Source organism: Hypanus sabinus, chromosome 4 (genome assembly GCF_030144855.1).
Source record: "Hypanus sabinus isolate sHypSab1 chromosome 4, sHypSab1.hap1, whole genome shotgun sequence".
Taxonomy (NCBI): Eukaryota; Metazoa; Chordata; class Chondrichthyes; order Myliobatiformes; family Dasyatidae; genus Hypanus; species Hypanus sabinus.
This window is the reverse complement of record NC_082709.1, coordinates 15121597-15148779: the sequence shown is the minus strand read 5'-3', so window position 1 is coordinate 15148779 and position 27183 is coordinate 15121597. Positions and strand designations below refer to the sequence as shown.

The following is a 27183-nucleotide window of genomic DNA, read 5'->3' as shown; positions in this document are numbered from 1 at the left end:
AAAAACAGCTCATGTATAGTTTGACCTCCTAGTGAGCACCTTTATGCTATTCGCTCAGCACTGAAATCAGAGCAGAAAGTACTGGAAAGACTTTGCAGATGATGCAACATTGTTGAAACAGAAATAGTCTTTTCATGTCGAAGATATTTTGAACTGGGTAATCAGTGTTCTAAATGCTCCTCCCTCAATTTAATTCTGCATGGAAAAGTTTAATTTTGCAAATCACCTCAAATTTTTGACTTGGTTTTAGATCAATAGCATAGTTAGAGATATACTATCCTAATAATTTGTAAACCTTAAATATACAAAGTTGCCATTCATTGCATAATAAACAAAAACACATTATAAATATCGGATATATTTCTTTACAAAATCAAATTGAGTGAGAAATGTAATATTTCCTTTAGTACCAGCCCTATGACATCCCACCAAAATGTGTGATAGGTTTAATTATGAGAAAATCTGTGAGACACAGAACAAACAGTACTTTCCTATATTCCATAAGACCATAAGATATAGGAGAATTAGGCCATTTGGCCCATCGAGTCTGCTCTGCCATTTGATCCTGGCGGATCCATTTTCCCTCTTAGCCACAAATTCCTGCCACACCCACCCCCCCCCCCCCCCCATATGCCATGACTAATCAATAATCTATCAACGTTTTCCTTAGGGATACATAAAGACTTGTACTCCACAGCTGACTGTGGCAACAAATTCCACGGATTCACCACTTGCTGGCTCAAGAAATTTCTTCTCAACTCCATTCTAAAGGGACACCCCTCTATTCTGAGTCTGTATCCTCTGGTCTTAGACTCTCCCACCATAGGAAACATCCTCTCCACATCCACTCTATAAATGCCTTTCACCATTCGATAGGTTTCAATTGGGTCACCTCTCTTTGTAACAATCCAGAGCCATCAAATGCTCTTCATATGACAAGCCGTACAATCCTAGAATCATCTTCCTGAAACTCACTAGAACGCACTCCAGTTTCAGCACAATTTTACTAAGATATGGGGCCCAAGACTGCTCACAATACTCCAAGTGAGGCCTCACCAATGCTTTACAAATTCTCAACATTACATCCTTGCATATTCTAGTCCTCTTGAAATGAATGCTAACATTGCATTTGTCTTCCTCACCACAGACTCAACCTGCAAAGTTAACCTTCAGGGAATCCTGCATAAGGACTCCCAAGTCTCTTTGTGCCTCGGATTTTTGTATTTTCTCTGGATTTAGAAAATAGTCAACCCTTTCATTTCTTTTACCAAGGAGCATGACCGTACACTTCCAACACTGTATTCCATCTTCCACTTCTTTGTCCATTCACCTCTATCTGTTTTCGTATTATCTGCAAATTTTACAACAAAGTCATCAATTCCATCATCCAAATCATGGACAAATAACATAAAAATAATTGGTCCCAACAGACCCCTGTGAAGCATCACTAGTCACCAACTGCCAACCAGAAAAGGCTCCCTTAATTCCCACTCTTTGCCTCCTGCCAATCAGCCACTGCTTTATCCATGCCAGAATCTTTCCTGCAATACCATGGGCTCGAAGCTTGTTAAGCAGCCTCACGTGTGGCAGCTTGTTAAAGACCTTCTGAAAATCCAGGTACACAATATCAGCCTTTAATTCTCCTTTGTTTATTCTGCTTGTTATTTCTTCAAAGATTTCTAATAGATTTGTCAGGCAAGATTTTCCCTTGAGAAAACCATGCTGTCTGTGGCCTATTTTATTATTTGCCTCCAAGTACCCCAAAACCGCATCCTTAACAGTAGACTTCAACATCTTCCCAGCCAATGAGGTCAGAATAACTGGTCCATATTTCCTTTCTTCTGCCTCTCAAGTCAAGTCAAGTCGCTTTTCACTGTCATTTCTACCATAACTGTTGGTACAGTACACAGTGAAAATGAGACGTTTTTCAGGACCGTGGAGTTATATGAAACAGTACAAAAACTATACTGAACTACATGAAAACAACACAGAAAAAAGAAACTACACTGGACTACAGACCTACCCAGTACTGCATAACAAAACAGTGCAGGCATTACAATAAATAACAGACAAGACAATAGGCACAGTAGAGGGCAGTAAGTTGTTGTCAGTCCAGACTCTGGGTATTGAGGAGTCTGATAACTTGGGGGAAGAAACTGTTACATAGTCTGGTCGTGAGAGCCTGAATGCTCTGGTGCCTTTTCCCAGATGGCAGGTGGGAGAAGAGTTTGTATGAGGGGTGTGTGGGGTCCTTCAAAATGCTGTTTGCCTTGCAGATGCAGCGTGTAGTGTAAATGTCCGTAATGGCGGGAAGAGAGACCCTGATGATCTTCTCAGCCTGACCTCACTATCTGCTGCAGGGTCTGGCGATCCAAGATGGTGCAATTTCCGAACCAGGCAGTGATGCAACTGCTCAGGATGCTCTGAATACAACCCCTGTAGAATGTGATGAGAATGGGTGGGGGGGGGGGGGGGTGGGAGATGGACTTTCCTCAGTCTTAGCAGAAAGTAGAGATGGTGCTGGGCTTTTTTTGCTATGGAGCTGGAGTTGAGGGACCAGGAGAGATTCTCCGCCAAGTGAACACCAAGAATTTTGGTGCTCTTAACAATCTCTACTGAGGAGCTGCCGATGTTCAGTGGGGAGTGGTCGCTTCGTGCCCTCCTGAAGTCAACAACCATCTCTTTTGTGTTGTTCACGTTAAGAGACAGGATGTTGGCTCTTCACCAGTCCGTTAGCCGCTGCACCTCCTCTCTGTAAGCTGACTCATCGTTCTTGCTGATGAGACCCACCACGGTCGTGTCATCGGCGAACTTGATGATGTGGTTCGAGCTGTGTGTTGCAGCACAGTCATGGGTTTCTCCCTTCTTGAAGAGTGGAGTGACATTTGCATTTTCCCAGTCTTCTAGAAACATTCCAGAATCTAGTGATTATTGAAAGATCATTAGGACCTCTGTTACCAGGAACTTGCATCATACTGCTAGGGTCTTCCAGAGTGAAGACTGATGCAATATACTTATTCAGTTTGTCTGCCATTTCATTGTTCCCCCATTACTACCTCTCTAGCATCATTTTCTAGTGGTTTGATATCTCTTTTACACTTTATGTATAAGAAGAACCATGGCTGACAAGAGAAGTCAAGGCTTTATGGTGTTTTTGACTTCCCTTGTTAGCCATGGCTGTGTCATCTTGCCTTTAGAATACTTCTTCATCTTTGAGATGTAGATATCCTGTCTTGCCCGAATTGCTTCCAAAAATTCCAGCATTTGCTGCTCTGCTGTCATCCCTTCCAGTGTTCTTTTCCAGTCAGTTTTGTCAACTCTTCTCTCATGCCTCTGTAATTCCTTTTGCTCCAGTGTAATACTGATACACCTGACTTAGCTTCTCCTTCTCAAACTTCTGTGTGAATTTGATCACTTTTCCCTAGTGATTCCTTTACCTTAAGCTCTCAATTTAATTCTGGTTCATTGCACAACACCCAATCCAGAATAGCTGATCCCCTACTGGGCTCAACCATGAGCTGCTCTAAAAAAGCCATCTCTTAGGCACTCTAGAAATACCCCCTCCTGGAATCCAGCACCAACCTGATTTTCGTAACCTACCCGCATATTGAAATCCCCATCACTATTGTAACGTTACCCCTTTGGCATACATTTTATATCTCCCATTGTAATTTGTAGACCACATTCTTCTACTGTTTGGGGGTCTGTATACAACTCCCATCAGGGTCTTTTTACCCTTGCAGTTCCTTAGCTCTATCTTCAATGGTTCAACACCTTCCGACCCTATGCTACCTCTTTCTAATGATTTAGTTTTGTTTTTTTACTCCCTCTGTCTTTCTGTCTGTCCTGCTGATACAATGTGTGTCCTTGAACGTTAAGCTCCCAGCTATAATCATCTTTCAGCCATGATTTAGTAATGCCTACAACATCATACATACCATTCTGTAACAGTGCTGCAAGTTCAACACACAAAATGCTGGAGAAACTCAGGTCAGGCAGTATATATGGAGAAGAGTGAGCAGCTGACATTTTTGGCCGAGAACCTTCCTCAGGAAGAAGGGTCCAGAAGCAGTCCTAAAGAAGGGTCTCAGACAGTTTCGACTGCTTACTCTTCTCATATGACGCTGCCTGACCTGTTGCGTTCCTTCAGCATTTTGTGTGTGTTGCTTTGGATTTCCAGCGAACTGCGAACTTTCTCCAGTTTGTGATTTACTTCACCATATTAATTTTTCTATTTGTTACAGCACTGACATTTTTTCTTGCAGTTTTAGCATGGATTTAGCTAGCATGGTTTAAAGAAGATTTTAGGAGTACGAATGTCTTTTACATTTATGAAATACCTGTTGCTGATCAAAGAAAAGCTAGTTTAATGATTATTTGGTCTTCAGTCAGACATTAAGGAAACTATTAATATTGAAACATTGATATTCTCAACACGAGTGCCCCCCCCCCCCCCCCAGTGCTGTGTGCTCAGCCAACTGCTGTACACCCTGCTCCTGCCTTCACATGACCACATGGTCAAATGTTCGAACAATCATGTCGTCAAATTTGCCGATGTCATGATGGTGATGGAGCTCATCACCAACAATGATGCAATGACCTCCAGAGAGGAGGTGGAAGACCTCGAAGTCTGGTGCCAGTCAAATAACTATTATCTTAATGTCACCAAAACAAAGGAGGTGGTTATCTTCTTCAGGAGAACTTGTACTACTCACACTTCCAATTACATCGGTGGTACAGCAGTGGATCAACAAGATGTTTCAAATTCTTGGGTGTACACATCACATACAATCTCTCATATGTGGAAGAATACAAATGCACCAAAGCAAGGTTGGTCATTACCCTCACTGAATCTGAAGGTACTGGGGAGAAAGTGGACCCCATCTGAAGCCGTTCAGAGTGCTAGGTCTGCTCTTCACTTCAGGGATGTGGGTGGCCAAGTCCAACATGGGAGAGCCAGTCTCGGGCTTATCCCAAAGGCTCCTCAATGGCACAGTGCAGGAGAAACGGCTCGTGGTGGAGGAGGTGAGGAGACAGGAGGAGGCAAAGCGACATGCCAGAGCTGTTTCAGTGGCCAAGCAGGGCCAATGGACTAATTGGGAGAGCCTGGAAAAGAGGAAACTCAGTTGGCCTGACTTCTGGGAGATGGAGGGATCTCGACTAAGTTTTGTCATCAGAGCCACTTATGACCTCCTCCCAACACCTTAAAATCAGAACCAGTGGTGGGAAGAAGACCCCACTTGTTCTCTTCATCAAGCACCTGGATCACTAAGGCACATTTTAACAGGATGCACCATGAGCCTCAGCCAGGGGTGGTACACTTGGCGGCATAACCAAGTTCTCAGACAGTTGGCATCAATCTTGGAACAGAAGCAAACAGAACCATAAACGCTCTCCCACAAACATCGGCAAGAAATATCCACATTACATGATTTGTACCAGCAGGCCAACCTCCAGAGCACCAAGTAACATCAAAGGATATAAGCATTCTGCATGTTGCTCGGGATTGGAAAATGGACGTGGACTTGGAGAAAAAGCTTGTGTTTCCCCCAGACATTGCGGCTACAACACTCACTTTGTTACGAATTCCCGTAACTGGATCACTTACCAGCAAAGATAGAGAGGTCCGTTGAAGTCTGATGGTATTATTTTTAAAAGTATTTATTGATAAAGGGCACAAAAATAAGATTAATGCAAACATACAGATAATCTAAGCGCGGGTATAATAATAACCAATAAGAAATAGCTCTATCGTTGTCTCGGTGTTAATGTATTGTCCGATGGAAAGATAAGTCACTATCAGTTCGTTCAAGCTGCAGTGTTGTTGGGTTTAAAAGTGATGCGGTTTAAACTTGCCCCAGGTCTTTTATGATGCCAATCCATTGAGTCAGGGGAGCGGGCTTCCCCGTTGTTAGCTAAAAGCTGTTTTCCGTGGTTCCAGCCACCAATTCCAGCAACGGAAATGAACGCACGTGGCTTCCTTCAGATGACTTCCTGCTGTTACGTGGTTGCTTAACGTTTCTTCTGGTGCGTCTGAAGGGATTGTTCCCCAGACCCTCTTTTATACTTCCTCACAGGGCCTCAGATGTCAATCAGGTTGGGGGTGTGCACTCTCTCCCTCAACCAGCCCACTTTGCCTGAGGGCGTTCACGTAGTATAGTAGCTCAATCCACAAATTGGTCTTCCGGAGACAATGGCCATGTCCCGTAGCTTTACATCGCTGGGGAAACGAGCCAGCCTGCACGTCTCTTTTCCCCTTTCCTGGGCCCCTTTACCTAACCCAACAGTGATCTTGCGATTCTCACAAAGAAGGGGGCTACGGATGTAACACCCCCTTCCTTCAGTGCGTTTTTTACCATCGGAAAAAAGCTAATTAATACAGAGTCTTACAGGGTGTTAGAATCTAACACAACACCAAAGTTTTTTTTTTCTACAGAGTACTGCAGTTATACACTCAATTCAGCATCTAGATAAACAATCCGCGAGCACATTATCACTTCCTTTAATATGCTGTATCTTAATATCGAACTCTTGGAGCATCAGACTCCAACTCAATAACCTCCTGTTTTTATTTTTCATATTGGCCAGGAATACCAACGGGTTGTGATCTGTATAGACAACTACGGGTTTTTGCGCTGGACAAATGTACACTTCAAAATGTTGTATCGCCAAAACAAGGGCCAACAATTTTTTTTCCACGGTAGAGTAATTCCTCTGGTGTACATTGAACTTCCGAGAGAAATATGCTACCGGGTGCTCCACTCCATCCCCTGCTTGCTGTAAGAGGACCGCTCCTGCAGCCTCATCACTCGCGTCCGTCGCCAAGGAGAAGTGTGCTAACAAATCGGGTGCTTTTAACACCGGGTGATGGCACAACATGGCTTTTAACTTTTCAAAAGCATTCTGACAAGAATGACCCCACTCAAATTTTTCCTCCTTCCGTAGGAGTTTTGTAAGTGGGAGAGCAAAATCCGTGAAATTTTTACAGAATTTCCGATAGTATCCCACCATGCCCAAAAACCTCCTCAGGGTCCTTTTATTGGAGGGTACAGGGACCTCAGAAATAGCCTGTACCTTCGCCTGCACAGGAGCCAACTGCCCCTCTCCCACCACATACCCCAAGTGTGTGATCGTGGCATGACCAAATTCACTCTTTGCGAGGTTTACCGTAAGTTGGGCTGCCGGCATTCTTTTAAACAGATTTTCTACCGCCTCCAGGTGCCCCCCCCCCCCCAGGTGTCACTCCAAACTACCACATCGTCAAGATAAGCCTTGGTGTGGGTTACCCCTTTATCACAATGTCTATCATCCGCTGAAATGTCCCTGCTGCATTTTTCATCCCAAACGGCATAACATTGTACTCGTACAACCCGGATGGGGTGACAAAGGCTGAAATCTCTCGAGCCCTGTCCATTAAAGGAACGCACCAGTACCCCTTTAACAAGTCAATTTTAGTGATGTACCTCGCCTTCTCCATTTTATCAATGCAATCATCCACCCTGGGGATAGGGTAAGCGTCTGTCTGGGTGACAGCGTTTACCTTTCGGTAATCGGTACAGAATCTTATGGTACCGTCCGGTTTTGGGACAACCACGCAAGGAGAAGCCCACGCAGAAGAGGATTCGCAGATTATCCCAGCAGCTAGCATATGTTCAATCTCCTTTCCTACTAGCTGGTTCTTTTCGGAATTCATCCGATAAGGGGCCTGTTTTATAGGCGGTGTCGAGGTAACTATCACATCATGTTTCATCCCACGACACCTTCTTGGGACATCTGGACATAAGTCTGTAAGCCGGTTAATGAGCTGTGTTACCCGCTCCCGCTATTCAGGCTTTAAGTGGCTAACTTTATCCGCAAGGCTTGCTAATATAACAGAGTTCTCCAATCGGGTGGGTACGATACGTATCTTTTCAAACTGATCCGATTCCTCCTTACCACCCCCCTCTACCTCATCGGTTTTCATGACCGCACCGACCACCGCGGGGGTGGTTTCATGGTACCCTTTCATCATGTTCACGTGAACTAACTGGGTCGGCTTTCGCCAATCATGTAATTCAGCGAGTCTATTTTCTTACACACTGTATATGGTCCTTGAAACCTCGCCTGAAGGGGGTGGGTAATGACTGGGTAAAGGACCAAAACCTTGTCGCCCATGTGAAACTCTTGCTCTCTCGTTCCTTGGCTATACCACTTTCTCATTTTTTCCTGGGAGTCTTTAAGGTTTTCTCTTGCCAAGGCACATACTTTATGCAGCCTTTCCAGGAATTTCAGAACATAGTCGATCACACTGACTTGGACGGTCGGACTAGACCATTTCTCTTTAAGTAGGGTTAGAGGTCTCCTGGGCCTGTGACTGAAAATGAGCTCAAACGGACTGAACCCCAGTGAGCACTGGACTGTATCCCTGACAGCAAATAACAGAAGGGGTAAAGCATCATCCCAGTCCCGAATGTTTTCCTGACAATAAGTTTTAATCATGGTCTTTAGTGCAGCGTGGAATCTTTCCAACGCTCCTTGGGATTCCGGATGGTATGCAGAGGCTAAAATTTGTTTGACCCCCAGCTGGGTCATCATCTGCCGAAATGCTCTGGACATGAATGTACTCCCCTGATCCGACTATCTCCTTAGGCAGCCCCACTGTGGTAAAGAATTTAATGAGGGCCTTCACCACTACAGAGGTCCTAATATTACCCAGAGGCACAGCCTCTGGAAATCGTGTAGCGGCACACATCAGGGTCATGATATACTGCCGCCCACTCGCAGTTTTAGGTAAAGGACCCACAAAATCCACAATGATTCGGGAGAAAGGCTCCTCACATGCGCGGATGGGTCGGAGGGGTGCCTTAGGGATAACTTGGTTCGGCTTACCCACCACCTGACATGTATGACACCTTTTACAATACTCAGTAATATCTTTTCTCAAATTTGGCCAATAGAACTCTCTCATAACCCGATCCACTCGACCAGACATCGTCCTGTGGTCCACAACAGCCAAGCTGGCATATGTTGTGGAATTGACAGTACCATGGGAAGATGGCGTTGAAGCTTATGAGAGGAAAAAGACCAAGTACTCTGAATTGGCAACTGAAGCTACTCAGAACGGCTGGAAGATCAAGATTTTCCCTGTAGAAGTGGGATGTAGGGGATTCATTGCTACATCTACGACCAGTCTATTGAAGAAGGTGGGGTTGAGGGGTGTCTCCCTCCGACAAGCAATCAAGTCCTTGTCAAACGCAGCAGAGAAAAGCAGCAATTGGATTTGGATTAAAAGGAAAGACAACAACTGGGCTGCAAGGTGAAGACAGGAGGGTATGGAACTGAGGGGGGTGTATCTGGGATGCCAGGTAGCACTGCTGAGCCCTCTGGAGACATCGTGGGTTTGTCAACGAAACGTCAAAGAAGGAGGGTGCCCTCCTGATGACCCCGATGATGTAGCTATCCTCCCCGTCACCACTCCAATCCACTGCCAACATCAAGAGTGCCAACTTTATCATTGGGATTGAAACATCAAGTCCTCGTAGCTCTACTAATTCTACTTAGATTTACTGTTTATGCCTGAAGAAAGATGAATATTGTATATGGTGATATATACATACTTTGATAACAAAATTAATTTGAACAATGTACAGGAATAATCCTGAATCTTAAATTAAGTTTCTGTAGACAAGATGATAGAAGTCAAGTTATTATTATATATGCACAGGAACAAGCATAGTGCTATAATAAGCTTATCTGCAGCACCATCACTCACACATAGCATTAGTAAGATAGCATTCAAAAGAGAAACATAAATTAATATCACCGGCATATGTTGCTGGTTGAACAAACTATACAAAATTATCCAAGAAAGAACATAATTAGAACAATAAAAGAAGTCTATTGTAATGCATAGCAATCGCAGAGTTGCTATTCTAAGCTGGTGGTTCGGGTTATGCAGTTTGGCTGAAGGGAAGCAACAGTTCTTGAAGCTGCTGGTGTGGGACTTCAGGATCTGTCTGATGGTAGTTGTGAGAATATGACTTGGCCCTGATGATGAGGATCTTTGATAGACTTTTCCTTCTTGAGGCAGAGTTGATCAATTAGCATTGGATGTTAAACTCTGAGAGCAGGTACATGTTAAATTTAGAGAGTTATGCTGAATGCTTTAATAAATACAGTATCGTGGAAAAGTCTGAGGGGCATATATATTGCCAGGGTGCCTAAGATTTTTGCACAGTACTGTAGTAATTTTATGTATGACACTGTACTCCTGTCGTGAAAACAAAAACACGTCATGAGATATCTGAGTGATGATAAACCTGATTCTGATATGGGTCTGCATTGTGGACTGAGAGTGGGAAGGGGGCAGGGAGAGGGGAATCATGATTGGGAAAAGGGGAAGGGAGAGGGGGAGGGAGCAGGAAGCACCGGAGAGACATTCTGCAATGATCAGTAAAGCAGTTCTTTGAAATCAAATGACCTTACCTGATGTATTAGGGCTGGGTGCGTCTGCACATGCATCACCTTCTCTTCCCCCCCCCCCACCCCCCACCTTGCCCTGGCACTCCTTCTCAGCCACCTGTCCCATACCCCTCACCATTACCCACATCCTTTGCACCTGCCAGATTTACAGCCTCACTTTCTGCTCCACATTGACAAACACAGTACTGTGCTAAAGTTTTAAGCACCTTAGCTATATATATATATATATATATATGTGTGTGTGTGTGTGCCTGACTTTTACACAGCACTGTAGATACACGTATAAAACAAGTCATTTTAACAGCAACTTGGGACCAATGTCAACAAGGCAAGCAACTATGTATCTGAGGTTCACTGTTTCTGAACTAGTAACTATCATTTGGAATATTTTATTCAATCTAAAAGAATGCACAATAAAGAGAGGGAAATAAATTTTTGACTGAAGGAAATAAAGGAGACTTTAAGGAAAACTCTTGTATTTCAACTTTTATTTCAATTTATCAGTTTTTTAAAAAACTAACAATAATTAAGATTAGAAGCAGTGAAACTACCATTTAGATGAGGGGCTACAATCTTTGCAATAATTACTAAGTCTCTTGTGCAAGTTATCCATCTTCATACCTTCACCTTAGAATATGGTGTTAGAGAAATACAGTGCAAGATTTGGATGTAAGAACAACATAATGCAGAGGAGAACTTTGCAATCGTTTATGGACGGTACAGGAAGGAGGTACAGAACACTGAAGCACACACACTCAACGATTCAGGAACAGCTTCTCCCCCTCGGCCCTCGAATTTCTGAATAGACATTGAACTCATGAACACTACCTCACTACTTTTCTATTTTTATCTTTGCACTACTTAGTTAATTTAGCTATTTTATAGATATGTATATAATATTTAATTATGTATAGTGATATTGATATATATCTATTATTATGTAATACATTGATCTGCTGCTGCAAAAACAACAAATTACAACATTATGCCTGTGATATTAAACCTGATTCTGATTCTGACACCCCTATGTTTGCTGTCCAATTTACTCTTGAATATCGATGACTTCTGAAATCTTCGTTATTACATCTAGTGCAGAATTTATGCCACTTTTAACATAATGTTGATAAATCTGAATTATACATGGGATAATCTCAAAACTTATTTATTTTCCTGGAAGCATTCATTTTCTAAATGGGTAATTGTACGACCATGAATTCAGCAGCCGGAACAGATAGAGCAGGTCAATGCGAAAACACAATATTGTGTTGTGTTCATTCTCTGACCCACTTCTCCTCAATTGCAATGCTATGCTGGGAGCGAAGGATTATAGAATTAACCATCTGGATTTGAACTCTTGTAGTTTGTAGTTAATGAATTGCAGAAGAGTGGTGTACCTTCATTAAGCAAAACTGTGAAACAGTTTGATAAATTAGCTTTGTTTACACATATTTCATGGAAACGGTGCCTTTAGTTAATTTGATATTTTTTAAAATATTAGGGAGTGACTGTAAGTTTGTTAAGTAGATTATATTAAATAGAGAAGATCAGATTAGTTTTATTTTGTCACATGTCCATTAAAATATTGAAGCATTCAGTGCAATGAGTCGTTTTTGCATCAGTGACCAACGTAGACTGAGGAATGCGCTAGGACAGTCAGCAAAAGCCGCTACGCTTCCAGCGCCAACGTGACATTCCCATAACTCACTAACCCTAACCCTGCTGGAATGTGGGTGGAGACTGGGATGCCTGGAGGTCGCAAGGAGAACATACAAACTGCTCACAGACATCGGTGGGGATTGAACCCGCATCGGTGATTGCTGATGTTATAAAGTTAACACACTAACCACAGTGCTGTATTTGTGGAAATACAGTTCATACTTGAGAGATTTAGTTTCAACATCATAAAACACTACCAAAGGACAAGGCAAGATGGGGAAAACTGTTCTTTCCCATTAAGGAAGTTTGAACAATCAGTCTAGTTTACTTGGACAGGGAAGAGAAATTATTAAGTTGATTGATTGGGCAGGCAGTGGATGTATGCTGTGCGCTGTAATCTGAAAGTCTTGCAAATATACAATTACTGTTCGCAAATTTTACTGGGAGAATGATGGAAATATGGACATGTTAGTGCTTGAAATAACTGAGTTGAAAAGAATGGATGAAATACAGCCAGATAAGTTCACCCATGTAAGGGAAATAGGGAGGATGTAAAGGTGACATGTGGAAGGAGATTTGTGTAGTCAGTAGCCCATTACCAGCATGGATCTGTCAGGCTATATTCCTTGTATCAGCACTGTAATCTTGTGGAATTACTAACAAAAGTGTGAAAGTATAGGAAGATGATAATATATTCTTCACGGTGTTTTGTCAGATTTCCCTGTAGCACCAACAGACTGCTTAATTCATTAATTAAAGATAAATAAAATAACCATTTAAATAATGTATGTTACAAACATTATAGTATGCAGACAGTAAATTTCAGATGACTTTATAATTGAATGTGTAAGCATCTAGCAATGACTTGATAACTTGATTATAGTGTCATTCAATGAAAGCAAAGGATTTAGTATGTACCTAGCATGAATTATTCTGTAGTACTGTTTATGATTATGGTTCACAAATAATGCTGTTAGAAAATAAATGATCAACAAATAATAACCACAAGAGTCTGTAGATGCTGGAAACACACACAAAATGCTGGAGGAGCTCTGCAAGTCTGGCAGCTTCTATAGAAGGGAATAAGCAGTCTGCCTCCTCTCTTCCCAGTCTTGATGAAAGGTCTCAGCTTTACATGTCGACTGTTTATTCCCCTCCATAGATGCTGCCCAACTTTTTGTGTACCTCCACCATTTTGTACATGTTGATCAACAAATAATGTTTCCAGTGGAACTGACCAGTGTAAAAAGAGATTAGTACCTGCCAGATTTAAAAAAAAATTCAATGTTGATTACTTACATCACTGTTTCTTTCTCCCATAGATTTTTGTTTATTCTCTTGGGTCCTCTTGGTAAGGGTCCTCAATATCATGAAATTGGCAGGTCGATTGCAACACTGATGAGTGATGAGGCAAGTGCTTAACTAATATTGTGTCCTTCCGATATCTGTTGTACATTTTGATCGTTCATTGAAATTTTGCTAATGTGATTATAGTCTAATTTTAATACATAAAATATATATAGATTATTAATATTGGGAGAAAAGTGAGTAGAATAAATTTTCAACTTTGCTAGAATTTGAACGAGGCTATGTATCTTCATGCAGTGAGTATGCACACTTGTTATATCTCTTGTTCTGAGTAATTAGCACTTATAAGAAAATTTATCAAATTAGAACATTAGTTGTTGCATGGGAAAGTGCTATAACAAGGGATATGAGTTGTGACACTTGTTCTTTTAGACACAATCCGGAGACCCGGTCAGTGTTCCAAATAAGCTGCATTTTTTCCATATTGCAATCATAGTACACAACGTGGAGGAACCAATAGTGCATTTAGCTTCAACCTATCAGAGGTATTTCCTTAGTCCTATCCACTCCTACCCTCACTTTCTTTGCAGATTAAAGTCCAAAATTTATTGTCAGAGTACATGTATGTCACCATATACAAACCTAAGATTCATCTTCTTGTGGGCATACTCAGCAAATCTATAGAATAGTAACTGTAACAGGATCAATGCACCATAGTACAAACTGTGCATTTGCAAATATAAACAAATAGCAATAAATTATGAGAAAATGAGTCCTTGAAAATGAGATCATTGGTTGTGGGAACATTTCAATGATGGGACAAGTGAAGTTGAGTGTAGTTATCCCCTTTTATTCAAAATCCTTATGGTGAAGGGTTAGTAACTGTTCTTGAACCTGGTTGTGCAGGTCATGAGGCTCCCGTACAGTACCTTCTAGCAACGAGAAAGGAGCATAGCCTGGGTGGTGAGGATCTCTGATGATGGATGCTGCTTTCCTATGACAGTACTTTATGTAGAGGTGCCCACAATGGTTGGGAGGGCATTACCTGTGATGTAATGGGTCAAATCCATTACTTTTTATAGGATTTTCAGTTCAAAGGCACTGGTGTTTACATACCAGCCTGTGATGGTGCAGTTCGATATAAAAAGAAACTTTCCTGTTTTTCTCAGTTCTGACAGAGCCCTTGACCTGAAATGTTAATTCTGCTTTTTCCACAGATACTGCCTGACTGGCTGAATGTTTCCAACATTTTTATGTTTTTATTTTAGATCTCCAGCAACTGTATTTTTTTTTTGATTTGTGCATTAAGATTTACACTCTTGATTCCTTTACCATAAGAAATTAAAATAAATTCTGCAGTCTTGATTTTTAAAAATAATTATTGAGATACAATGCAGAATAGGCCCTTCTGGTCCTTTGAGCCACACTACCCAGCAGCCCCGATTTAACCCTAGTCTGATCCCAGGACAAGTTACAATGACCAATTAACCTACCAACCAATTCGTCTTTATACTGTGGGGGGGGGGGGGACTGGAGCACCCGGAGGAAGCCCATGCTGTCTTGGGGGGAATGTACAAACTCCTAAAGACAGCAGCAGATTTTGTTGCTCAGCAAACCTTTTTGGAGGATTGTGCTGTCTCCTTCAAAAGGCTGAGCAACGCAATCCTTCAGACCAACTTCTTCATCATCATCACCATCCTCATATGCCCAGGTTTTTATTCCATTCATCTGCCTGAATTTCTTTGTAATTGTTGCCCATCTTCACTACTTACTTTTTGCATCTGCTGCAAACTTTACCTTTGCCATTTAATGACATTGAGATGATCTATAGCGGGGGTTCCCAACCTTGTTATGCCATGGAGCTTTATCATCATGTGAGGACACTCTGGACTGCAGGTTTGGAACTCCTGATCTATAGTTCCTCAGCTTGTCATAGCCAGATGAGGTAGTGGGCATGAACTCCCATTACCTATTAAATGCTCTCAATGCCTTGTGTCTCAAATAGCCTCTAACAACCAAGTCCAGCTCCTGGTCTTCACATGTGGCTTATCTACTAAGCCAAGTGGAAGTGTGTCTACTGGGGCAAAGGTGAGTTACTGGCACCTTAAAACCAGTTGCTTTGGGCAGATGGGGCCCAACAGCCATGATTGGCAGCTCATCTAGGAGAAGGAAAACTCTGATTTCAAACCATAGTGGCTATAACTACTCTGGGCTAAGGCTTCAGGAGTAAACTTCTAACATCACTGAGTACATCTGGCTCTTTTCTTTGAGAGTCTTATAATCCATAGACAACAGGTTCATCTGGGTTCCAGTCTCAAGCCTGAATGGAATTACTGTCTCATTGACAATCACTGGAACAATCCATTCTGTTTTACCAGCAGCAGCAGCAATCTGCAGAGAATTTACAAAGACTTCCTCCATTTCCTCAGCAACCGTATGCACTTTTCTTCTGGTAGTCCCAGCTTTGTAGCACCTTGCAAAATGATGATTCTTCTCCCAATTATTCCAGAACTTTCCATAAGTAGGACACATCTCTGGATTGCACCTGCCTCCACATTTGCGGTTTAAGCCCATCTCGTTGCCATGCTGTTGCTTTGGGAAGCCCCTTGTACTCTGCCCCTGTATTTTCATAGCATTGACTACTGTTTTTGCTCTATGCAGCTCCTTAGCTGGTGCTCGTGTGATCTCTGCTGCCCTACACATATTCACAGCCTTTTCTAGTGTTAAATCTTTTTCATGGAGCAGTCTTCCTTTAAGAACATTATCTGGGATTCCACAAACTATTTTGTATAGCATCTCTTTCTTAATTGCTTGCACTATTCAGCTAGGCTTTGTATTTAGACCTCATACTGACTTCTGACACCATGTTATATTTATTCTTTAACAAAGACAAACCTGCACAGGTAAAAATGCTAGATCTATTTTACTTACAGATTTACAGAATGGCTTAAACTCAACCACATTTCTCTTTTGACCTCCATCCCACCAAGAGCGTGTGCGACCCCTTCACCATCTTCAGTTCCTGTTCCAGCTGAACAGCCCACATTGCACACTGGGAATTGATGTTCCTGATTATGTATCAATGTTGTAACACAGGAGGGTAAGAGTGCCTTACACTTCCTTTGGTAGAGATGTATCCGTACCCTGCCTCCCTATCTTTAAGTAAATAGAACCTTTAAGTGCGGCAATAAAAAACAAACAGAAACTCTAGATACGGAAATCTGAAATGAAACAAAAAAAAACAGAGATATTCCCTAAGATCATCCCAACTTCACCATATCTCCTTTCTTTTTCAGTTCCAACAAGGGGTTTGGGCCTGAAATTTTAACTCTTTCCCTCTCCAGAGACTATCTGATCTGTTGTGTGTTTACAACATTTTTTGTTTAAGAGCCAGTCATTTTTTAATTAAACTCCAGGCAATGTATAACTACATAAAACAGTGCCATAAAGCAGTACTAACTCACTAATCTTAAGGTAGCAATTCCCTTCGTGGGTACAAAACACTCAACTCGATATCTCTGCTATAAAAGGAAAGAAGCAAACTGTGCTGGGCAATCATATTTACAGAAGATGCTTGTGTACACTTACTAGTCAACATGGATTCATCATGAAATTAAATAGATGTATTAAAAATAGCAACGTTTCATGGGCTCATATGAAACTACAAAAATGGTTGCAGTGCCGTGACTTCCAGTTTCTCCTTGAACTTACTTCCCTCTTCTGGATTCATGAGTTCATCTTTTTTTTAACCTTATGTGTTAATTGTAATAAATATTGTCAATATGGATAGGGTTATTAATTTTGTTTCTTGGAATACTAATGGTTTAAATCATCCGATCAAACGGAAAAAAAATATTCAAAGTATTCCATAGAATGAATGCTAATGTTATCTTTGTACAAGAGACTCATGTAAGGAAGGTGGATAGTCAACGCTTTTTTAGGTTTTGGAAGGAACAACAATATCACTCTAATTCTCAAGCCAAAGTAAGAGGCGTTTCCATTTTTATAGATTCTTCAACCTCCTTTATACATCATGAAACAATTTCAGACCCACAAGGTAGAGTTTTGCTTATTACTGGTCTACTTTTTAATCAAAAAGTTGTTTTAGTTAATGTTTATGCTCCAAACACTGACACTGATTGTCCTGAATTTTTTAAGTGTTTATTTACATACTTTCCCAATTTGAATCAGTACGGACTGATAATGGGTGGGGATTTTGACTGTTGTTTAAACCCTTCGATGGATAGATCCAAGCCCACCCAAGTTCTTCCGAATAAATCGGCCTCTCTTATCAACCCCTTTATGACCGATTCAGCAATTTTCGAAATTTGGCATTTTTTACACTCCAATAACAAAGAGTTTTCATACTTTTCTCATGTTTATCATAATTATTCAAGAATTGATTACTTTTTCATTGATCACAGTTTACTTACAGATGTTATCAATTGTAAATATGACTCTATTACCATTTCTGATCATGCACCTTTGAAGTTATCTATTAAGATAATGGATTCATCTATTAATGCTAAATCTTGGCGGTTCAACTCTATTTTATTGCAGGACTTAGACTTTGTCAATTTTATCAAACAACGAATTGATTTGTTTTTCTCGACAAATTCTACAGCAGAGATTTCTAGTAGAATTTTATAGGACACTTTTAAAGCATTTATTCATGGACAGATTATTTCATACTCTGCTGGAGTTAGGAAATGAACTAATTCTAAAATATTAACATTGGTTGATAAAATAAAAGCAATTGATAAGATTTATTCAGTGACCCCCAGCAAAGAACTTTATAAAGAAAGAGTGGAACTTCAAATGGAGCATAGTTTGTTATTATCCTCTTTGATTGAAAATCAGTTAATTAAATCTAGAACCCAGTTTTATGTATATGAAGATAAGTCTGGTAAATTATTGGCTAATCAATTGAAAACTGCTTCGGTTAAATGACAGATTACTAGGATTCGTAAACAAGATGGCACTCTGACGATCGACCATAAAGAGATAAATAAAGCCTTTCAAGATTTTTATAATTCCTTATATCAATCAGAATTTGCTGAGGATTCTTCCATAATAAATGAATTTTTAAGGAAATTGAATATTCCAAAATTAACAGTAGAGGATAATGTATTTTTAGATATACCTATCACGGAAACTGAAATAAAAAAGGCTATTTTTTCAATGAATTCCAGTAAAGCTTCTGGTCCAGATGGTTATTCTGCAGAATTTTAAAAATCCTTTTCCTCTATACTTTCTGCTTGGCTTTGTAAAATTTTTAAAGATGCGTTAATTATAGGCAAATTGCCACAATCCTTTTATGAAGCTTCTATTTCTTTAATTCTTAAAAAAGATAAAGACCCTATTGAATGTGCATCCTATCAGCCTATATCCTTGCTGAATACGGATTTTAAGATTTTTAGTGAAATTTTGGATACTAGATTAGAAAATATATTACCTCTGAAGATCAGACTGGATTTATTAAAAATCGCTATTCATCTTTTAACATTAGAAAATTAATTAATATTATTTATACTCCTTCACCCAAAATACCAGAATGTGTCATTTCTTTTGATTCTGAAAAAGCTTTTGATAGAGTTGAATGGCCATATTTATTCAATATGATGCAGCATTTTAATTTTAGTTCAAAATTTATATCATGGATTAAATTAATATATCATAAACCCTTGGCTTCGGTTTTTACCAATAATCAAAGATCTCCTTTTTTTCAGTTATTCCGTGGTACAAGGCAAGGTTGTCCTTTAAGTCCTTTACTATTTGACATCGCTTTAGAATCTTTGGCTATAGCCATTTGTGAATCACCTAATATTTTGGGTGTTACTCGTGGGGAGGGGACGTATAAGTTATCATTATATGCTGATGATTTGTTACTATACATATATGACCCTGAAAGATCTATTCCTGCTATTTCGTCCTTGCTTGCTCAGTTTAGTAACTTTTCTGGTTATAAGTTGAATTTTAATAAGAGCGAATTATTTCCATTAAATATGCAAGTTCCAATTTATAAACATTTACCATTTAGAGTTGTTACAGATTATTTTACTTATTTAGGTATTAAAATTACTAAAAAACATAAAGATTTATTTAAAGCTACCTTTTTACCCTTAATTGACCAAATTAAGCAACTTGCTATCAGGTGGTCTCCACTATCTTTGTCATTGGTTGGTAGAATTAATGCTATTAAGATGATGGTATTACCCAAATTCTTATATCTATTTCAAGCATTACCAATTTTTATTCCTAAATCTTTTTTTGATATTATTGACTCCAAAATATCTTTTTATCTGTGGCAGAATAAAAATCCTAGACCAGGCAAAAAATATTTACAGAAGCCGAAGAAGGAAGGCGGTTTGGCTTTGCCAAACTTAAGATTTTACTATTGGGCAGTTAATATACAATATTTAATATTTTGGACACAAGAATTGACTACAGCTGCTTGCCCACAATGGGTAAATTTGGAATGTAAATCTGTATAAGACTTTTCATTGTTTTAAATTTTAGGATTTTTACTTCCTTTTTCTTTATCTAAATTGAATAAACAAATAACTAATCCTATAGTCAAATACACATTGCAAATTTGGTTTCAATTTCGTAAATTTTTTGGTTTGAATAAGTTTATCTTATCATGCCCTATAATATCTAACTATTTCTTTCGGCCCTCTTTTATGGAAAACAAAAGGTATAACATGTTTTCGTGATTTGTTTTTGGATGATAGTGTTATGTCCTTTGAACAGCTATCTAATAAATATAATTTACCTAAAACCCATCTTTTTTAGATATATGCAAGTTAGAAATTTTTTGTATAATGAGTTATAGTCTTTTCCGAAACTATGTCCATTGGACATTGCGGAAAGAATTTTAGCTCTGAATCCTTGTCAAAAGGGTTTAGCAGCTGTCATTTATAATATGATCATGAAAATACAGCCAGATGTATCAGAAAAAATTAAGAAGGAATGGGAAGAAGAACTTCATTGCCTTATATCCACTGAGCAGTGGGAGAAAATTTTACTATTAGTCAATTCGTCCTCTATTTGTGCTAAACATGCCCTAATACAATTTAAGGTTGTACATAGAGCTCATATGTCTAAGGATAAACTTGCTCGATTTTATTCTTATGTTAATCCAACCTGTGACAGATGTCATTCTGATGTTGCCTCATTGACCCATATGTTTTGGTCTTGCCCTTGTTTACAAAATTACTGGAAAAATATTTTCAGTATTATTTCAAGAGTTTTGAATATCAATTTCCAACCGCATCCTTTTACTGCAATTTTTGGTTTACCAATGATGGATAATAGTCGTTTATCCTCTTCATCTCGACGATTGATAGCACTTGTTACATTAATGGCTAGAAGATCTATTTTATTGAATTGGAAAGAAATTAATCCTCCAACTATATTTCAGTGGTTTTCTCAAACTATCTCTTGTTTGAGCTTAGAAGTGTTGTTTTTGACCCTTCAGTTAAATTTGAAGAAACTTGGAGACCATTTATTCAACATCTTCATATGAGTTAAATTGTCTTTTCCTAAACCTTACTTTTATTATCCTTAATTATTTGGATGGAGGTTTGAAGTTATTGGCACTACTGTATGTACTTAACATTATGCAACGGCCCATGTTGATTAGTGTTTTTTTTTCCTTCTCTTTTTTTGTTATTTTTTCTTCTTGTTTCTTTTGTTCATAAATACTGTGAGTTTGGGAGGCTATATATATTGATTATTATATATTTGAATGTCTACTTAAACTATCAATTATGTACTCTCAAACACTTTGTATTCATGTTTCATTTATGTTTGTTTAAAAATTAATAAAAAGATATAAAAAGAAAGAAAGAAAAATAGCAACGTATAAACTTTGATTATCTTGCTGAGAATTTGTATGCAGAATACACACACAATAACATATTTGGTCACCACACTCATAATAAAGTTACATTCATAATCTTAGTGTACATGAAAATGATTTTAGAACTTTACCTAAGACTTAAAAGTAAATTCAGTTAATCTTATATGAGTTGTGTACAATATCACTGTATTTCCAACCGTGAACCTTAAAATGTTAACATTCAAACCTGCAGCTGATTAAATATGTGTAGTCCACTTTTGAGTCAATGAACACTACAGCACAGAAACAGGCCTATCAATCCATCTAGTCTTTGTCCCGTTGACCTGCACCCAGATCATACCCCTCCATACTCCTTCTATCCATGCACTTATCCAAATTTCTCTTAAATGTTGAAATTGATCACCCTGCATCCACCTCTTCACTGGTAGCTCAATCCACACTCTCATCACCCTCCTGTTCCTCTTAAACATTTCATCTTTTACCCTTAACCCATGACCTCTAGTTTTAGTCTCACCCCACCTCAGTGGAGAAGACCTGCTTGCATTTACCCTATCTATCTGAGGCCTCAGTTCATTAGGGTTGACTATGGATGTGGTGTCCTCACTGTCTAGATACGCAAGCCCAGGCAGTACAATTTGGAGAGCAAGCTGTTGCACACGTAGCAAACTCCCCCTCTCCATGCATCTGATTAACCCAAAGGCGTGGCGCCAGCAGCATTACGGGAATTATTGGTCAGTGTTGAACTCAACATAGGACTACCTTGGGAACTCCAGCTCCAGATTCTTCCCTCAGGGTTTACTCCCAAAGCCTTTCCCATGAGTGGGTATAGCCGTTAGACAGCAAAGGTTTGAGAGCAGAGTTTTCCTTCTTCTGGATGAGTTGCTAACCATGGCTGATGAGCCCCAACTGCTTGAAGCGAATGCCAGTAAACCCCCCCCCCCAACCCTTTCATCCTTCTGTCTATAGAAATGGTTCTGCTATTTAGTAGCTAAGAGAGCCTGTGGGATGTCAAATTCCGGGTGTACAAATAATCTTTGGGGTACTGCAAGTTTGTGTCTTTGCTGTTGCTTTGCTCATGCTTGAGCACTCGATGGCGAGTGCTGATGCTTTTTCTGGCCAGTGTGGGGAGGGGGATTGTTGCTTGCTACTGCTTGTGTGTGGTAGGGAGAGGGAGCTAGGGGGGATCTTTGGGGTTCTAACATTTAACTGTCATTCATTCTTTGGGGACACTCCTCTGTTTTTATGGATGGTTGCAAAGAAAAAGCATTTTAGGATGTATATTGTATACATTTCTCTGACATTAAATAGGCCTTTGAAACTTTTGAAGTAGCTAAGCTACACACAAAGGTTGGGAGCTGGTCTTGGTCGTCAAAGGCTATTTGAGATGCACACCATTGGGACCACTTAATAGGTAGTGGGAGCTTATCCCTATTACCACCCTAAGCTATAACAACCTTAAGGAACCAACCCTACCCTATTTATACCCCTCATAATTCTGTACACCTCTATCAAATCTCCCCTCAGCCTTCTATGCTTTAGGGAATAAAATCCTGACCTTTTAAAACTTCCTCCATAACTTCCAACTTCCATTTGCTTTAGGTGGAAACCATTATTGTTTTGTCTAATTTTGAACTCTAGTATAAATATGAAGTTGTTTCAATAATACAATAATAATGCCTGTAATTTGTAAAACTTCATCTGAATTTTGTTTACTCCATTTCACTGTATATGCTGATTGTCTTGTCAATGGTAGCAGTTTCTTTGGAGTGTGTCCCTCACTGAAGGCAGCTGCAGCTTTGTCTTTCTTTCTTTTTCAATCTTTTTATTATTGTTATTAATATCAACAAAATAAAATTGATACATGGATAATGGGATTACAAACATACGCATTTCAACTGAACATGAAAGAATACATAAGCAATGATTACAGTATAAATGGGTATTCCCAAATCATAGACGATACAGTATACAAATAAACAAGGCAAACTTAGGTATATCATAATATATAATAAAAAAAACAGAAAAAAGAAAAAAAATTATGCAAAAAAAATATAATCTAATAATCTAATGACTAATAAGGAAAAAAAAACTAAAGAAAAAAGAAAAAAAGAAAAAAAATAGAGAAAAAAAGGGCTGTTTATAATATCTCACAAAAATACAAAATCATCAGTGTCGTCAACTCCGATCCTCTCAACATATATAAAATCAAAACTGGAAAAACAAATAGGCCTGGAACAGGGTCATATTACATCATATGAAAATATTGAATAAATGGTCTCCATATCTTTTCAAATTTAATAGAAGTATCAAATACACCACTTCTAATTTTTTCTAAATTTAGACATAACATAGTTTGAGAAAACCAATGAAATACAGTAGGAGGATTAATTTCTTTCCAATTCAACAAAATAGATCTTCTAGCCATTATTCAAACCAAAAATTGCAGTAATAGGATGAGGTTGTAAATCAATGTTCAATACCGCAGAGATAATATCAAAAATATCTTTCCAATATTTTTTCAAAAGTGGACACGACCAGAACATATGGGTTAAAGTCGCAATCTCAGACTGACATCTATCACAAATAGGATTTATATAGGAGTAAAAGTGAGCCAATTTATCCTTGGACATATGAGCCCTGTGCACAACTTTAAACTGTATTAGTGAATGTTTAGCACATATGATGTATTAACTAATTGAAGAAATTTATCCCAATTCTCAATAGGGGTAGTAAGGTTAAGTTCTCTTTCCCTATCATTTTTAGTCTTATAAAAGGACTCTGAACATATCTTCATAATTATATTGTAAAGTTTTGATATTTGCCTTTCCTGAAATAATAATGGACTGAGAGGACAGCCTTGTCTAGTGCCCCAAAATAAACACAAAAAGGGAGATCTTTGATTGTTAGTAAGCACCGAGGCTACCGGAGTATGATATATCAGTTTAATCCAGGAAATGAATGTCGGACTAAAATTAAACTTCTCCAGCACATTAAATAAGTATGGCCATTCAACTCTATCAAATGCTTTCTCTGCATCTAATGAAATAACACATTCTGAAGTGCTATGTGAAGGAGTATAAACAATATTCAACAGTCTTCTAACATTGAAAAAAGAATAGCGATTTTAAATAAAACCGGTTTGATCTTCCGAAATAATTTGGGGAAATACCTTCTCCAGCCTGGATGCCAGTAACTTGGAAAAGATCTTGGAGTCTACATTCAATAAGGATATTGGTCTATAGGATGCACAGTCAATAGGGTCTTTATCTTTCTTCAGTATTAAAGAAATGGAAGCTCTATAAAAAGATTGTGGCAAATTGCCCAATCTAATTGCTTCTTCAAAAACCCTGCATAACCAAGGAGAAAGAGTAGCGGAAAAACATTTTAAAAATTCTACTGTATACCCATCTGGACCTGGTGCTTTCCCAGAATTCATGGAGAAAATAACCCCTTTAATTTCTGCCTCTGTAATAGGAGTTTCTAATATTGAAAGATCATCTGATGATAATTTTGGAAAATCCAATTTCCCAAGAAAATTACACATGGTATTATGATCTTGAGGGAATTCAGAATGATACAGGGAGGTATAAAAATCTTGAAATGATTTATTTATCTCATCATGATTAATTGTCAGATCTCCATTCTGCTGACGGATTTTAGTTATTTGACGTTTAACCAAAGCATTCTTCAATTGACTAGCTAACAGTTTACATGATTTATCACTATGTATATAAAAATCAGATCTAGTTTTCATTAATTGATTTTCAATCGAAAATGTAAGTAATAAACTATGTTCCATTTTAAGTTCAACCCTTTGTAAAGCTCCTTACTAGGAGTGATCAAATATTTCTTGTCAATCTCTTTAATTTTATTAACCAATAAAAGAGTTCCCTTCTTGATGCGTTTTCTCAGACCAACAGAGTAAGAGATTATCTGTCCATGTATATATGCTTTAAAAGTGTCCCAAAGTGTTCCGCAAGAAATATCATCCGTGGAATTAATTGAAGAGAAGAAGTTGATCTGTCTTGCAGTAAGGTAGAATCAAATCACCATTGTCTAGCATTAGAAGCTGTATCCGTAAAGTTAATAGAAAGTTTTAATGGAGCATGGTCAGAGATGGCTATAATATCATAATTACAACCAATTACCAATGGAATAAAACAAGAGTCAATTAAAAAATAATCAATTCTCAAGTAGGAATGATAAACATGTGAGAAAAAGAAAACTCTTTGTCCTTAGAATGCCGAAATCTCCAAGTATCAAAAATTCCATTATCAGTCAAAAAAAGAGTTAATACAAGTGACCGACTTATTGGGTAAAGTCTGAGTAGATATAGATTTGTCCAACAAAGGGTTTAAACAACAATTAAAGTCTCCACCCATTATTAACTTATATTCATTTAGATAAGGTAGAGAAGTAAATAAGGACATAAAAAAATCAGGACAATCCACATTTGGAGCATAAACATTAACCATAACAACCTTTTTGTTAAAAAGTAAGGCACTAATTAACAAAAATCTACCATTCGGATCCGAAAAGATATCATGTTGGACAAATGCAATAGAGGTGTCAATAAAAATTGAAACTCCCTTTACTTTGGCATTTGAATTCGAGTGATACTGTTGATCCTTCCAAAACCTAAAAAAGTGATAATTGTCCTCTTTCCTCACATGAGTTTCTTGTAAAAAAAATTATATGAGCATTAAGTCTTTGGAATACTTTGAAAATCTTCTTCCGTTTAATCGGATGTTTTAAACCATTAGTATTCCAAGAGACAAAATTAATGGTCTGAGCCATATTTCTAAAATCAACCCTTTGGTATATAAAGGGTTAACCAAATTATAAACTCATGCACCCGGAAGAGGAACAAAAATAAGGAGCGGACCCGGAAGTGATGACATCGCGGACATATTTGTAGTTCAAAATCAGCCCAAATGAAAAAACTGAAAAAAACTGGTAAAAGAAACATAAAATTTAGAAAAAGATCTCCCACCCCCCACCCAAGAGGAAAAGAAAGAGCACCTCAGCCAAGGATAGGCTGGGAAAAGGGAAAGATGAAACTAAATCTACCCCCATTATCAGCCGAAGACAACTCCGTATATAAAGGATATTAAAAAAATCCACCCAAACTCTAAAGAAATTATAATCACTATACTAAAACCAAACTTCTTAATATAATTGGTAGTTAAAAAAAACCCAAAAAGAATATAATCACTAGTAACTTATAAATTGGGTTAAAACCCAAACAAACCATTAAAAAAATTTAAACTGTGATAAGAGATGCATTATAGGGAAAAAAATGGCAAAATCATAAAAAAAGCCAAAAATATTTTAGAGAAAAAACCGCCATCTTAATAAAAAAATATTCACCTTCGAAGTATTAATAATAATAACCAAAGATAAAGTACAGTGGTTGAAGTAAGTAAAATAAAAAGATTAGTATGTCAAAAAAAAAACTTTAACTAGAGTATAAAATATAGAGTAAACCTACACCAATAGCCAGAAACAAAATGTGGTTTTGGAAATAAAAACCATCTTGCACGATCAAAATCACTCATTTATTAGAAATGAGTGTCTGTAGCAGTAGGGAAGTTCTCCTTCAGAAAGCTTCTTGCTTAAGATGTAGAAAGGAAAACCCGCCGTGGAGCATTCGGAGGCGATATTCTGAGCTTCGCAGGGTATAAGAGCGCAGGTTTTAGATTTCTCTCATAACATTCAGACATTAGAGGTTTAAAAAGAAGCCTTGCCTTCATTACTTCTGGACTAAAATCTTCTACTAAATGAAAATTGTGATCTTGAAATTTGACCATCCCAACACGCCGAGCCACACGAATAAGTTGCTCTTTAACATGCACATAGTGAAATCGGACAATTACAATCGGTGGTTTAGCTGA

At 38.6% G+C, this 27183-nt stretch overlaps 1 protein-coding gene across 5 annotated transcripts in view; it reads left to right on the top strand.

Annotated features, from left to right (window-relative positions):
* LOC132392508 (sodium-driven chloride bicarbonate exchanger-like) overlaps positions 1–27183 on the top strand; it is a 274073-nt gene that overhangs the window by 189507 nt on the left and 57383 nt on the right. For all 5 annotated transcript variants that reach the window (XR_009511566.1, XM_059966455.1, XM_059966453.1 and 2 more), the window contains one exon: positions 13440–13527. Coding sequence is in view for 4 of the 5 variants with exons in the window: in XM_059966455.1 (XP_059822438.1) it covers positions 13440–13527 (88 nt within the window). In the remaining variant the exon portion in view is untranslated. The remainder of the gene's footprint in view (positions 1–13439; positions 13528–27183) is intronic.